Source organism: Hippopotamus amphibius, chromosome 16 (genome assembly GCF_030028045.1).
Source record: "Hippopotamus amphibius kiboko isolate mHipAmp2 chromosome 16, mHipAmp2.hap2, whole genome shotgun sequence".
Classification (NCBI taxonomy): Eukaryota; Metazoa; Chordata; class Mammalia; order Artiodactyla; family Hippopotamidae; genus Hippopotamus; species Hippopotamus amphibius.
The window spans coordinates 10,135,889-10,150,737 of NC_080201.1; the positions used below are offsets into that span (position 1 = coordinate 10,135,889).

Here is a 14,849-nt window from a genome sequence, read left to right on the forward strand (position 1 = left end):
TATTCTGAGCATTTGGGTGTGCTTTAAGTAGAGGGGTCACATGTACTAATTCTTTTAATACCATCAATAGCCCTAAAATAAGAAGTTTCTCTCTCCCATGATACAGAATAGGCAACTGAGGCCTACAGAGAATGAGTAACTTGCTAAAGTCTGCCAGATGAACTGATGCTGGAGCTGGGATTCAAATCTAGGCATCCTGACTCCAGACTCAGACTTAACCACCTGCTTACAAGGCTGCAGGGATGCAAAGGAGTCAGAGTTGAGATGGCAGAATCTGCAGACCTTACAGATTTTAGGGACTAGAGACAGATGTTTGGGGATGTTTGTCCAGCCCACTTTATTCAGAAATTCTCCCATTCCTGCCAACTCAGGGGACTTATGCAGTTGTGGCCCCAACTCTGAGCCCTGCCCTTGAACATGTCCGCAGTTTCCTGGAAACCTGCCAGGTGACCCACAAGAGGCCAAATGGAGTTTCCGCTAAGGAATTAGGGACTGAAGTACTGAGTTTCTGTTGCTTTTCTCTGTCTGTATCAATACATCCTACTGTAGGATGGTTATTGTCATAATAATGACAGGATGCAAAAGTGAAGGTTCACATCATCTTGTTTTTGAGGTAGGAGTTGGTCCCCATCGCTATGTTTCTTGAGGCTGATTTGATCGGTGGTTTTGCAGATTCCATGAGATCAGTACTCTGCCAATAACTTCTTTTATTTGAGCCAGATTTCCTAGATGTTTGTCCCTTGTAACAGGATATTTAACTAGAACCCTGAACACAGATGTCATGAAATATACCATTTAAAATAGGGCGGACAATAACTCCATCACTAAGCCCCTTAAATTGGGTGGCCATGGGTATCATTCAGAGTGTAGACTTCAGCTGGGCCACGTCCTCTTAGAAACCAGGCAGGTCTGTGGCGTTCGCATAAACAAACAGTCCAGAAAGTTGGCTTTCCACACTGCCAGAGAGGTCAACCATCTACCCGGCAATTACACCGCTGTCAGATTGTAAATACACATTTGCAAATGCCTCTATAATTGTTCGGAAACAGTTTAGGCCTGTTTGTGCAGGGCTAGTTACAGAATGTTCATGGGGAAACTCACCCAACACCTGCTTTCATGGTTGGAGCCGAATTTACACCGTTTCAACATTTATGGGTATAAAGCGGCAGATCGAGTATTTTCCTCTGCCAACTCTCAGAAAATCAAAACCCCGCGGCGACAGGCCATCGCACGGCTGGTGGATGGGTTTAGTGTTGGCATCACATTTTCAGCTACAACACAGTCGTATTAAAAATGGTCTGGCTTTCTAAAAACTCCAATACCACTCACTAAGAAGGGAAACGGCATCATACAGTTGAGGTTGTGTGGCTTTGTTCGAGACCCTGCTCCCTGATCTGGTGCAGGAGGGCTGATACCATAATTAAACAAAGAAACCCCTGCTAACGCTGAAGCATGATGTATGGTGATGCCATGCAAGAAGCGGTAGGTTTCAAGGCACGCGATTCAGGATGTTTGTCTCTTTGGCTTTTGCTTTGGGGATTGTGCTTGAAATCAGTGTGTTTCTGCTACCCTATTGAGACAGATAATGTTGTCTCTCCTGCCCGTAGGCCTCTCATATTCTTTCATTTCAGTTATGTTGGAGGACGACCGCCATCCCCCAGCAACACCCAGCGTCATCTTGTGCATGCCCCAGAACCCGTATGTGAAATGTCAGATCATCCTGAATTCTAGCTGCTGGCAACACCCCGAGTTTGGGTGACGAGCCATCCAACCATTCTCCACTGTGACGGTGTATTATCAGGGCTGTAGCTCTTCTGTAACAAAATGACCCCAAATTACAGTGGCAGAAATGACAGAATTTTATTGTTCTCCCATGTACCAGTCCCAAGTGAATAGCCCAGGATGGTGGGTTGCTTTGCTCTGGACAGTCATTCAGAGATCCAAGCTCTTACCATCTTTTGGCTCTGACTTTCCTGCAGGAATTGTCTTCATCTATATAGTCAAAGGCGGGGTGCAGACAGATCATGGAAAAGGGAAAGAGACTCCAGGAAATCTGGCTTAGCTCTTAAATTGGAGATGACTGGCAAGAACGATCTTCACTCACATCCCATTGGCCTAAATTAAATTTCAGAGCTACATTTAACTGTACCAGAGCGTAGCTAATGCTGTTTCTACCTGGGCAGCTATGGGCTCAGCTTCAACTCTATTGCCAAAGAAGGAAAGGAGGATGGATTTCGATGGCTGGTCAGAAGTTTCCGTCACATGTAATAACAGATAGAAAGAGGTCTTACCTCTTACAGATAAAGATAAATGCCACACAATCATACATTCAACAAATATTTATTAAGTGCCTCCTGTGTGTCTAATCCTTTTTCTTACACGTATAAGAAAAGCACTGTTCAGCATACTGTAGGTGCAATTATGCCACAGTATAAACACATTTTTCTACTTTTGAAAGACTTTTGCTTTCTCAGGTAATAGAGGGGAACTGGAAAAAGGCAAGGTTTTTACCCTCATGTTGCAGGAAACATATTCACACCTGTCAAATCCCAACAGCTGGCATTACTGTTGCTCTGTGGATAAGCGCACACAAACACTGCTAAGAGAGTTATCTGGGTGTTGGTCTCATAAATCATAACTTGCTTGTAGCATGTTTATGAAGCTTCAGGAAAGACTCTTCAGAGGATGACCTCAGATCGTTGAGATTAAATTCAACCTCAAAGGAGGGTTTCTTCCCCAAAATAATTAAGGCAACAAACAAGGCACATTTTGCAGTCATTCCCCTGATATGATAAGTCAGACCGTCTTCAGGGTTCATGTACTCAAAGCAGTGAGTAATAACATGATGACCAGAGCGTGTCAGGTGATTCTGGTGGTAGACACGGGGATGCAGGAAATATTCCAGAGGCACCAGGAACACATTCTTAACTTCATCAGGGTTAGGCTGGGCCTGGAAGTTGGAGTCTATAAATCCTACAACAGGGATTATCAATGTATCTCTCTGAAAGCAGAACACAAAAGATACAAACTGAGAGGTGAAGAGATACCGTTTCAAAAAAAGCATGTGTAATGAGGTGGGTAGACCTAGAGACTGTCATACAGAGTGAAGTAAGCAAGAAAGAGAAAAACAAATACGGTATGCTAACTCATACATATGGAATCTGAAGAAATGGTACTCATGGACCCAGTGACAGGGCAAGAGTGGAGATGCAGATGTAGAGAATGGACTTGAGGACACAGGGCTGGGGTGAGGAGGTGGGGGGCGAAGGGGAAGCTGGGATGAAGTGAGAGAGTAGCATAGACATAGATACACTATCAAATGCAAAATAGCTAGTGGGAATTTGCTGTACAGCAAGGGGAGATTAACTCTATGGTGGGTGATGCTTTAGAGGGCCAGGACAGGGAGGGTGGGAGGGAGTCGCGGGAGGGAGGGGATATGGGGATATATGTATAAATACAGCTGATTCACTTTGGTGTACCTCAAAAACTGGTACAAGAGTGTAAAGCAATTATATTCCAATAAAGAGTTAAAAAAAAAAAAAAAGCAGGGCCAAAAGCATGCCACTTCTACATGAGCTAAGCTCACAGGCCAAGGCAGTCAGTTTCATAAAACTTGCTCTATAAATAAACTTTATGTCCCCTTCAATGGGGGTAGTCTCTGCCCTACCTGAGGCAGCATCTCAGATGACTCTGAAAACGATATTTTTGGGGAACATAAATTGGTACAATCTTTTGGAACAGCGATTTGGTAATATTATCAAAATATGGTCCCTTTGACCCTGAAATTGCATCTGTGTGAGTATATCTGTACGATAAATACCTACCAGTGAGAAAAGATAAACGTACAAGATGGAAGCATTATTTGCAATAGCCCCAAACTAGTTATGACTCCTCAATGGATGGATATTTAGGGTAGATCAATTATGACTATATCCATATAGTGGGGTATATGTAGTCCTTAAACAGAATGTGACAGACACCTTTCCTTATCAGACAAGTACGTGACATCTTATCACTAGAAAAGTGACATCATACTCATTGTGCATATTCCCATTTATGAAAAATTATATATATATATACTATTTTACATAACATATATTTATAAGTGGGGAGGAGGGTTTCTATTTACAATCACTACTGTGCTGAAACACATGTAGGGTGCTGTTAAGTGAAAGATTCTGCTGAAAATCTTGAGGAGGCCTGGGGTTTAGTGTAGGAGCTGATAAGGGCTGCATGATCTTGTATTAGAAAGTGAGAAGAATCAGGAATTCCTGGGAGAACTCCCAAGAGAAAGAAAGAAAAAATCCAGGCATATGTGTGAGGCTGGGATACTACAGGAGGATAAACAGGCCTGTGGAAAATTCTGAGGAAGGACAGCTAAAGCATGTTTAAGAACAGTGATGACTGGGACTTCCCTGGTGGTCCAGGGGTTAAGACTCTGCTCTCTCAATGCAGGGGGGATGGGTTCGATCTCTGGTCGGGGAACTAAGATTCCACGTGCGGCAGGGCATGGCCAAAAAAACCCCAAAAGACTCAGACCATTAGCGGAATTAATGATGAAATCAACATTTGGACCAGGAGCGGAGGATGGGATCATAGATTTTAGACGCCCTTAGGATGGGAAATCTGGGGTCATGATTTGCCCGAGGGCAGAGGCTTTGTTTCTGCAGCAGCTGTCCCTGTGCCCAGCCCTACCTGAAGGCTCAGCCTCTTCCATCACAGTTCCCCCCAAAAGCAGCCTCGGAGATGAAGACTCCGATGCAAGTGATTTCTTAAGGAAGTGCTCCCAGGAGAAAGTGGTGAGGGAGGGCGCGGGGAAGAAAGATGCGTGGGGGGAAGCCAAGCAAGGCTGCTGCGGGGAGCCGTGGCGTGTAAAGTACACCTCCGAGTCTGTCCCTCAAGATCAGGGGGCTGAGCTTTCATGCTCCTCAGTCATTGGCTGAGGGCTGCTGGCCGGAAGTTAATCAAGGCAGTGCTGGCTCTCTGTGCATGGGGGAGGCAGTTCCAGTAGTCCAAGGGCGCGGGTCCTGGAAGAGAGCTGCTGGTGTGTGTATTAGAAACATGGCCTAAGAGGACAAACAGGGCATCTGGACAGCGCCTGAAGTGTTGTCAGCGTGCATCTGTGGCTGCTACTTCCATTCAGAGACCACAACCTTGTCTAGAACCCAACACCCTCCCCTGATCCTTCACAAGAACCTGCCCACGAGGAAGCTTTAACAGTGGGAACTGGACAAGAAGAAACGTTCCCAAGGTCACACCCAGCTAACACTTGGCAGAAACCAGGATTCTACCACAGGCCTTCTGCCCACACTCTGGAGCTCAAAGCTTAAGTTCTATCCAAACACGCGTCACCGTATCTCCGAGATGGTACACCAGCAGGTGGCTTAAATACCTCGATGCAGAGGTCCCAGCTGCAGCCCAGAGTTCATGCCCTCCCAAGGGCCGAGGGCCACGCTTGTCAGGCAAGTGTGTGGACAGTGACTTTGCGTGGCCAGTGCTGGCCCTTGAACTGGTATGTCAGAGTCTGAGGAAATTGATGGGGAAAAAAAAATCAAAGCCTCAAAGGGAGATCATGGTTAAGATAATGTTTCAGATGGGGAGTCAGGCATGTTCAACTTGGTTCAACCTGAGAAAAGTAAGAGAGACTGTGGAAATCTGTGGATGAAACAGCATCTCTGGACATCCGGTCTCTAAAAGTACAGGTGTCTGAATTGGCAGGGAAAAAAGGTGGTGCGTGGCAGACATCCTAGGCCTTATGAAAGCCCGAATTTTGCCCATTTGCTGAGTTGAAATCCCATGGAGACTGGCTTCTCCTGTGGACATAGGATGAGGCAGGATTTAGGGTCCCTGGAAGAAGCTACAGGCTATTAGAAACATCCCTGGAAGTCACCTGGAAACACCACTGAAATGTACTGAAATGTTACAGGAATTGGGCCTTTGGGAGGCAAAGAAAAGGATCAAGACCGGCAGGTATGGGTCACGTACAGAGAAAAAGAACTGTCCCCCGAGGCCTTTGCAGAGAGAAGTTCATATGTGTATGACAAAAGGACAAGCTGTCTGGGCGCTGGAAGGCCTGGGACGGTTAACGCCAGTTATGGGAGAAAGCCAATGACATTCCAAAACATCTCTAGGCATTGCCCTGTGTTCCCTGGGGGACAAAATTACCCCCAGTTAAGAACCACTGAATTAGATTAGGCTTCTAAGCATTAAATAAACGGCACTTTTGTATCACATTTAAAAGATCTGCAAGGTCCAAAAAACAAAACGACCCTCATTAGCACTTCTAAACATAGTACACCTTTCTTGAAAGCCTTTGTTCATTGTAATTTCTAGATGATGTGATTAGCATTATATCAAGAGCAGGTTATTTTAAAAACCACCTCCTCCAGGAGCATCTGGCCTGTGGAAATCTCCTGAAGACCTATATATATCTGTGAAGACTGTTGTATTCTATCCCCTTGTGGGCAGAACTCAGTAGCTCCTGGGGACCTTGGAAATAGTTACTCTCACTTTGGGAACTTATAACCATTATGCATTTTGTCAAGAGAGTACTAAAACAAATCCCTAAGATGTGCCAGGGGATTTGCAGACATCCTCTGAAAAGGGCCCCCATTAGAAAACATAGTTGAAGAGGAAGTAATTGACACATGTTGTGTCCTAATTCCATGTTCCTTTTCTCTGTCTCATTTCCTTCTCATTGAGGATGCATTTATCGCCACTAGCTTCTTCCAAACTAAATCTCTCTTGAGTGGTGACCTTTCTATTTTTAAAATGGACCCAATTAAGACATATCTCAGCACCATTGATCTTCACAAAGGGCGATCTGGTGTTCTATTTTTTTAGGCATCAGCAGAATTCTTCCTTTGACATAAAAATTCACCTGGATGGGGCTTCCTAGGTGGCGCAGTGGTTAAGAATCCGCCTGCCAATGCAGAGGTCACGGGTTCGATCCCAGCTCCAGGAAGATCCCACATGCCGTGGAGCAACTAAGCCCGTGTGCCAAAAAAAAAAAAAAAAAAATTCACCTGGAAGCCCAATACTATTTAAAAGATAAAAAAATTTATACCTACCTCTGATATATGATGGGTGCATTTTTACCTCTGCGGTATTCCCAAGTACATAACTCTAGCTTAACCAGGAAAAAAATATCAGATAAATCCCAATTGAGGAGCATTCCAGAACATACCTGACCAGTGCACCTCAAAAGTGTCAAGGTCACTAAAGTAATGGAAGTCTAAGAAAGAGAATAAGGAGACATGACGACCAAGATCAGAGAATAAGGAGACATGACAACCAAGTCCAGCATGGTGTCCTGCATGAGAGCCAGGACAGAAAGGAGGACGTTAGTAGAAAAACTAGTAAAAGACAAAGTGTGGAGTTTAGGTAATGGTGATATACTAACAAACATTGGTTTCTTAGTTGTCATCAATGTACCACGGTGATATCTGATGTCAGTAACAGGGGGGACCTGAGGACGGGTATGTGAGAATTCTCTGTGGTATCTTTGCAACTTTTCTGTAAATCTCTAACTATTCTATAATTAAAAGTTTATATGAACAATGTTATACCAATAAAACAATGCTGTTATCCAATTTCAAATTTACTCCTTTTAAAGTCAATTAATACAACAGTGAAATTGTTGTGGTGAACTCATGAAAAAAGACCTGGCTATATCAGCCCCAGGATTCATTTTGTTGTTTTGTTTGTTTGTTTGTTTGCTTGGTGTACACTATCAAGGAAATCCTGCTTCATACAGAAGTGCAGTTATAAGTGGTAACTGTTTTTAAACAGTTTTCCTAGATCTCAGGATACTGCTCAATTAGAGTGACAATGGTATGTGCAAAAATCAGTATCCTTAGGGCAAAAATGATACCCTGGCAGCCTCCAAAGGGCTGAAATTTGGTACGCAGCATGCTCAAGTGTGTGTTATTGTTTCAAGAGAATTCTCAAAAATAAATGCACACTGGAGAAAAATAAACCTGAACTGAATGTTAATGAAAGAACTCTGAGGCATCCTACAGGGTTCCAAAGCACCCAGTTTGAAAACCACTGATGAAGTTTAGCCCTTTCATTTCTGGATGGGGAAGAAGGGTCCCCGACAGGAAGGGGGGCTTGCCCAAGGCCTCTTAGCTCATAACGGGCAAAGTCCACACGTGAACCAGTCTCATGACTCTGTACAGCATGCTCCAGGGTTATGTTTGCCAAACATGGAATCCTGAAGATTGTGTATCCACTGTGAGCTCATGAGAGTCTAAGAAACCCAGTTCCATCCCAAGCCTTACATCAAACAGCAGTGGCACCAGGCAGCAGACGACCTCTACTTGATGAGGATGCAGCCCTATTTCCTCCTGGGCTTCCCGGAGAGCCGTGGCCACATCATCTGCATCCGTAGGTTCGCACTTGCCTCCAGGAAAGCAGACCTCTCCAGGTGACCTCCGCAGCTGGGTGTGGAAAGAACAGAGCTGCAATGCGTGTCCACTCAGTCAACAAGTATGTACTGAATTTCTGTCTTGTACCAGAGACCGTTCCCATGCTCGTGGTAATAAGTGGGACCAAGACCAAAAAAAAAAAATTTTTTTTTACTTGAATCCTTTAAAAAAAATGAACTTGGAAAACACCCTCACTTCTCATTTTTCTTTCCTTGCCCTCCAAAGATACCATATGCACACACACAGATGTACATGGATGGGGAAAAAAAGTTGAATGAAGGGATAATGGAAAAAAGGCAACGTTATGGATGGATAACCTTTACTGAGTGCTACCATGTCCTGGGCATACTGCTTCACATGGATTTTCTTCACTGAGTCTGAACAGCTCTATAAGCAACTATTTTTTTTAAGTATTTTTTAAAATTGAGGTGAAATTCACATAACATAAAATTAACTTAAAAATAAACTTTTAAAATATATTTTAAAAGTTGAAGTATAGTTGATTTACAATGTTGTGTTAGTTTCTGGTGTACAGCAAAGTGATTCAGATACACACACACACACACACACACACACACACACACACACACACACATACCTGGGGTGGGACCAGTCTAAAACAGTGGCTCTTGGTGGGGGCAATTTTAACCCCTTATTCCTGCCAAGACAGTAGGTGATGTCTGGAGACATTTGTAGTTGTCACAAAAGTGTGTGTGTGTATGTGTGTGTGTGTGTGTGTGTGTGTGACTGGCATCTAGTGGGCAGAGGCTAGGGATGTTATTAAACATCCCATAATGCACAAGGCAACTCCCCCAACAAAGAATGATCCAGCCCAACTCCCAATAGCTGGATAAGAAACCCTGACCTAAAAGTATTTTAAATTACTTGCTAGCTAAATTACTTATTTTACTTTCCAAAACTTCTCCAAAAAGCCCTGTTATCCTGTGGCTTCATGTACCCCTAGAACATCACAATTTTGAAAGTCCATTTGAGAATCTAGAACCTTAAAAATATGTGCCAGTGACAAAATTGCATGGGGTTTTCACTTGTCCTAAGACTTTAATGGCATGAGCCTTTTTGTCACCTACCTTCTCTGACCGGAGGGTGAACAAAAGGTAGAGTTTTCCTTCTTTAGCCAACAACGGTAAAAGGATGGAATATTTGTTAGATGACAAGTGAGAATATTTGGTCCCAACATCATGCTTTCTTAGGTGGGCCTTAGCGTCATTTATCAAACTGTTTCTAAAATGGAAACAAACCAAACAGTTTAGTAACCAGATTGTGGTAAAAAGCTCCTAATCCCAATGATGTCTCTGCTTTGTTGTGTGTCCTGGCATTTACCATTTTTGAGTCTCAGTGTACTTTTTAATAATATGGCAGCAATAATAACACCCAAATCACGTGATGTTGGCAAGCTAAAAGGAGGCAAAAAACTGCTAAGAACACAGTTCAGTACCTGAGCTCACTTTAAAAGCTAAATTAATTTTAAAGGATGGTAAAATATTCTTTCAATGGTCCAGTAGTTCAATGTTGAAATCCATAATACTTTTCAGGAAGACAGGTTAGCAAGTCACTGTAAAGTTAGACCATTGTGAGGTTAAGGACTTTCTCTTACCCTGGCCCCTATGTCATATTATCAAACCCTTTTCTTCAAGTGCCTTATAACAGTGGTTCCCAAACTTGGGCAGCAACAGAATCCCTCAGTGGGCTTGTTACAACGTAGATCGCTGCGTCCACCTTTGTCTTAGTATAAGGCAAGTATTTAGACTTCTAACCATGAACAGTGCCCTGAATCCATATGGGTTTGTTTTGAGAGGTGTATTTTATAGCTGGCTTGTGTACAGGGTTAAATAGTGTCCCTCCCAAATTACTATTTGGAAACAGGACATTGATTGTAAACAGCGCCTTCGCAGATGCAGTTAGCGATGGATTTTGAGATGAAATCATCCACAAGCCTGGGGCCACCAGAAGCTGAAACAGGCAGGCAGGCTCCTTTCCTAGAGCCTTCAGAGGAGGCATGGCCCTGCTGACTCTGTGATTTTTGAGCTTCTCGCCCCAGAAGTGTGGAAGAATACATTTCTATTGTTTTAAGTCATCCAGTTTGGGGTACTTTGTTATGGCAGCCCTAGAAACTAACAGTTTGATTTTAACTTTTGTATGGTTAAGGCAGTTTTGCATAAGAGGCAAAACTGGGTGTTTAAGTGAGCCAGAACTGGTTTCAAAGTGTTAGGAACGACCTCTCTAAGCCCTCCTCTCCTCATCTGTGACATGTTGAGGATATCTGTGAGGATTAAATGACATGGTTCATACACTGTGGCTGGCACTCAAGGCCCAGGGAATGGTAACATGTTATCATAAATGTCTCCATCCTTAGATGTGCAGCTGTTTGCTAGAGATGTTTGCTATCTTTTGCCTCTTTCTACCGGGGAGGATGCTCAATAATGTGGTTAGGTAACAGCAGAGGATGTCAAAAAAGACCAAACGGCCTGAAAGAGTCACAGAACGCTGGCACTGGAGGGGACTCCAGAGCACATTCCCTGCACATAGGCCGGCATCCAGAAAAGGAAACTGACCCTACCGGGAATGTTGAGGAACTACTTAATAGTGTGGCTTTTAAGAGGCTCCCAGAACTGACGAGAGGGACCAGCAGAAGCAAAAGTCTGCAAAAAAACGTCCACAGTAGGGGCGTGGTCCTTGGAGTAATCGCCGTAAAAACACCAACGGTAGCAGCCACCCCATTCTGGGCATGGGCTTGTCTCACCTTCTTCCCATGCTTTTCTCATTAAGGTGAAAACACGATTACGTCCAGGCTCGGAGAGGTTACGTAACTGAGACCCAAGATCCCCCGACTGGAAGTAACCCGGGGACCTTGAACCTAGGGCTGCCTGGCGCGGGGTCGCGGCCTCTGCGGTCAGACTGCGGAGGCTCGGTGCGCGCAAGAGGGAAGCCCTTGGAGGAGGGGCGTGCACCCACGAGGGCCACACCCGGCTCTGTCTTTGGCGGGAGAAAGTGCGAAGGCCCAGGGACCCTGCGAGCTGCCCAGGGAGGTGAGTGCTCGGAAGGTGGGTAGGCAGGCCCGGCTACAAGTAGCCAACAGGCCCCGGCCATCCTCGGCCCGCGATCTGTTCGTCCTTGCTGCCATCAAGGTCGGGCCAGGCCGGGCTCGGGGTGCCAGGGGCCGGGGAGGCTTTACCTGACTGGCTCCTGGGGAGGACAGGGTCGCGACATGGTCCCGGGGAAAGTTTGTTTCCGACCTGCAACTCCTCCCAGCGGGAATCTGCCGGAAGGGCATGCGCAGAACAGCTCTGGGCCTGGGGCGGGGAGAGAGGCGGGGCCGGGGGAAGGAGAGGGGGCGGGACCTGTGGCCGGAGGCGGGGACGGGGCGGGGCCTAGGGTCCGAAGACCGGCAGAGGCGGGAGTCTTAGGCGGAGGATCGGGGCGGGGCGAGACGTGAGGGCGGGGCTCGTGGGGCGTCTTGGGACCAGCCGCGACCGTCCACATCAGCACCACTTGTGTGCTGTGGAAAATAGGTAGATTCTTGGGTCCCACCCCGGAGCTCCTGGGTCAGAAACTGGAGGTGGAGCACGGTGATCTGTAGTGGAAGGGGATTCTGGTTCTCCGAGAGGGAGAAGGGCAGGGGGAGAATTCCAGGAAGCAGGACAACAGAAGTAGCTGGAGAAGACCAGTGAGAGGGAGCCTGGTTTGAGTTGACACTTATGTCAGCCTTCAGAGACTGAAAGCGGGGCTGACTTCTTCATCCTGCGCAGAAGGTGCAGTGCCTGGGGCCCCCAATAATTTCAGGACCCCGCGAAAATGTTTTAATTTTAATTTCTTTAAAAAAAAGAGGATGGATATAATAATAAGCAATATATAATAATGAATTCAGCCTGCGTTATATGCATCTTTATAGCAACGCAGTCCTAAAATAGAATTCATTTTATTATTTTCTGGAGGAAGGGGGTCCATAAAACCAAAATTACCTAGGACCCAGGAAACTCACAACGTGGCCCTGTGTCATGGGACAGTTGGGCCACACTTCCCAGGACCTTTAAAACCACTGAGCTGAGATGTTCATCTGGCCAGTCTGCCAAGGCTTGGAGAGCCCAAACCAAGAGCTTGATGACATCCTAATAAAGGTGATGATAGTACTTCACTCCCACGAGCATACTTAATCCTCTGAGCAACCCCATGAAGCAGGGTTATTTCCACGGAGGTACTACCATCCTCACTTTCCAGATTAGGAAATTAAAAACTATCTTGCTTAAGGTCTCACAGCTAGGGTTCAAGGTTAGATCATTTTGAACTCCGAGTTCATTTATTTTGACACAACTTCTCAGAAGTAGTTGGCCTGTGAATTATGTGGATGAGATTGGGAATGAGAAGGAGATGAATTAATCCCTCATCCAATATCCATTGCAGAGCTGCTGCGTGCTAGGCATGTCTAAGGTGCAGTGCCTTGACTTCCAAGACCTCTTGGTCTGTTGAGGAGGATAACGGACATGCCTGTCAGTTCTAGTAATTCACAGTGTGCCCTCAGCTCTGTATGAGAAGGGAAGGGAGACTATTCAGAAGGTTGAGTTGGGGGGCTGAAACTTACTGTCTGAGCATTTCATCTTCTCTTTTTTCACATATCCTTTGATTGAATCCTCCTTTTGAAGGTGAGCAAACCAAGGCTCAGAGTGGTCAAGTGCCTTGCCCACAGTCGCACAGCAGGTAGCTGGCACTCGGGTAGATTTTTAGAATAGGTGGGATTTCCAGAGGCCAAAGTGGAGGCAATGGCCTTCTGGGCAGAGGGAACAGCAGAGGCCAAGCTTCAATGAAGGGTCTTATTCAGAGGGTCAGGTAGTGTAGCATGGCTGGAACAAAAAGGGCATTTTTGCAGAGTTGAGCCTGGGAACAGAGCAAAAGGCTTTGGAAGCCACAGCAAGATGGCGGTTGACCTTTCTAAAGGAATAGGAATAACAGGTCTGTGCTTTCAGGAAGATCTCTGTGGAATAAGGGTGGGAGATGGATTGGAAGTGAGGAGAGATTGGAGGCAATTGGGGATGAGGGGTGGGGGGATGCTTTTCCAAAAGTCTGGGCTGAAGGAAACAGAAAAAAATGCTTTAAACCTTCCAAAAAAATCCCCATCCGTACTCCCGACATCAGAAAGTCAGAATGTAGCAGGAGTTTGGATTGCCTTCATGTAAAAAGCAGCATCCTGAGATGTTTTGCTGTGTACCAAGGCTATATGCAGGGCATCTGCTTTCAAGATCAGAAATACTGCTGGAAAATTACTTAGCTTTTATGGCTTTTGTAATGCTGGAAGCCACAGCACAGGGAACATCACAAAGTAAAATGCATCATAATAAGAAGATATATATATATATATATATATATCTGCAAAAAAAATACAGGATTCATGGTTAATGGGCAGTGTCTTTTAGAGGAAATGACTTGTCTCTGTAGCTTTTGTACACAGATTTGTTGGTCGTGACATAATTCTGGAAAACGTGTTGAAGAAAAGCAAAGCTATAAAGAGATTCAGGTCAGCCTGCAAAACCAACACCTGCGTGTGCATTTCTCTCAAAAAAGCACATGCCAGGGGCCAGGGTGGGCCTTATCTGCAGTCCACCCACCTGGAAACTTTGAGTTGCTCCCTAAGGCCAGGCCGGGGTGGTGCAGAGATAAAGAAAATACCAACCAGCCTTTGGAGCAAAGGGTGTCTGGGGAAAAGACCTACAACAAACAATTAGCTTTAATGCCATATAAGTGCTGTAATCCAGGAGGGGAGCCAAAGTGCTCCGGGGAGTGAGGAGCAGCGGGGAAGCAATTAATTCTGCCTGGGAGGAGGCAGTGGGGTCTAGGTAGGCTGTGGAGCTAAGGTAAGATAATAGGAAACACTTAGCACTTAGCATTATTTTCCTAAGAAGATAAAGCTCAAGAGATGTGTTTCTTCCACTCCTTCCTCAATTTGCAGCGGGTCTCTAAAGTCTCACAGGGAAGTCTCAGGGGAAGGCTTTCACATTTGTTTTCACATTTTCACATATCCATCAGAGGATAATGGTGGTTACAATTGCTGGGCTGGGCATCGGAGGAGCAGACGCTTCCTGCATCACCTCCATCCACTCTCCACCCCTCCCCCTAGCAAATCAGAGAGAGTTAAGGAGGTATGCCCTTCCCCCATTTTAGCAGAGGAAGATGACAGCGTTCTTTGAGGACTATGTTGAAATAGAAATTCCTTTATGAATGGGTCAGGGGTCCTCAGCATCAAAATCAACTAGGTGCAAGGATGCTGTGTGGATATCTGAATGCCCTGAATCCCACCCTACAGGTACTTATCTCAGGGTGAAAATTCATCCAGGATCATGCATTTCTGAGCAATCTTCTAGGTGATTCTGTTGTAAAGGTGAAGACACTAGCTTAAGTGCTCCCAAGAGA

General features: G+C 45.3%; 1 protein-coding gene across 2 annotated transcripts; it reads right to left on the bottom strand.

The window, feature by feature from the left end:
- Positions 1 to 2,324: 2,324 nt before the first annotated feature.
- NUDT7 (nudix hydrolase 7) lies at positions 2,325 to 11,714 on the bottom strand. Of its 2 annotated transcripts, XM_057713587.1 has the most exons (5): positions 11,623 to 11,714; positions 9,518 to 9,671; positions 8,283 to 8,441; positions 6,881 to 6,986; positions 2,325 to 2,973 (listed from the first exon to the last, which is right to left on the bottom strand). In XM_057713587.1, exons 1-5 carry the CDS (start codon positions 11,655 to 11,657, stop codon positions 2,633 to 2,635), a joined length of 795 nt encoding a protein of 264 aa, XP_057569570.1. In that variant the 5' UTR covers positions 11,658 to 11,714; the 3' UTR covers positions 2,325 to 2,632. The 2 variants fall into 2 exon arrangements, with proteins under 2 accessions (XP_057569570.1, XP_057569571.1); XM_057713588.1 differs by lacking the exon at positions 6,881 to 6,986 and having other exon boundaries at positions 2,325 to 3,001.
- Positions 11,715 to 14,849: the final 3,135 nt, after the last annotated feature.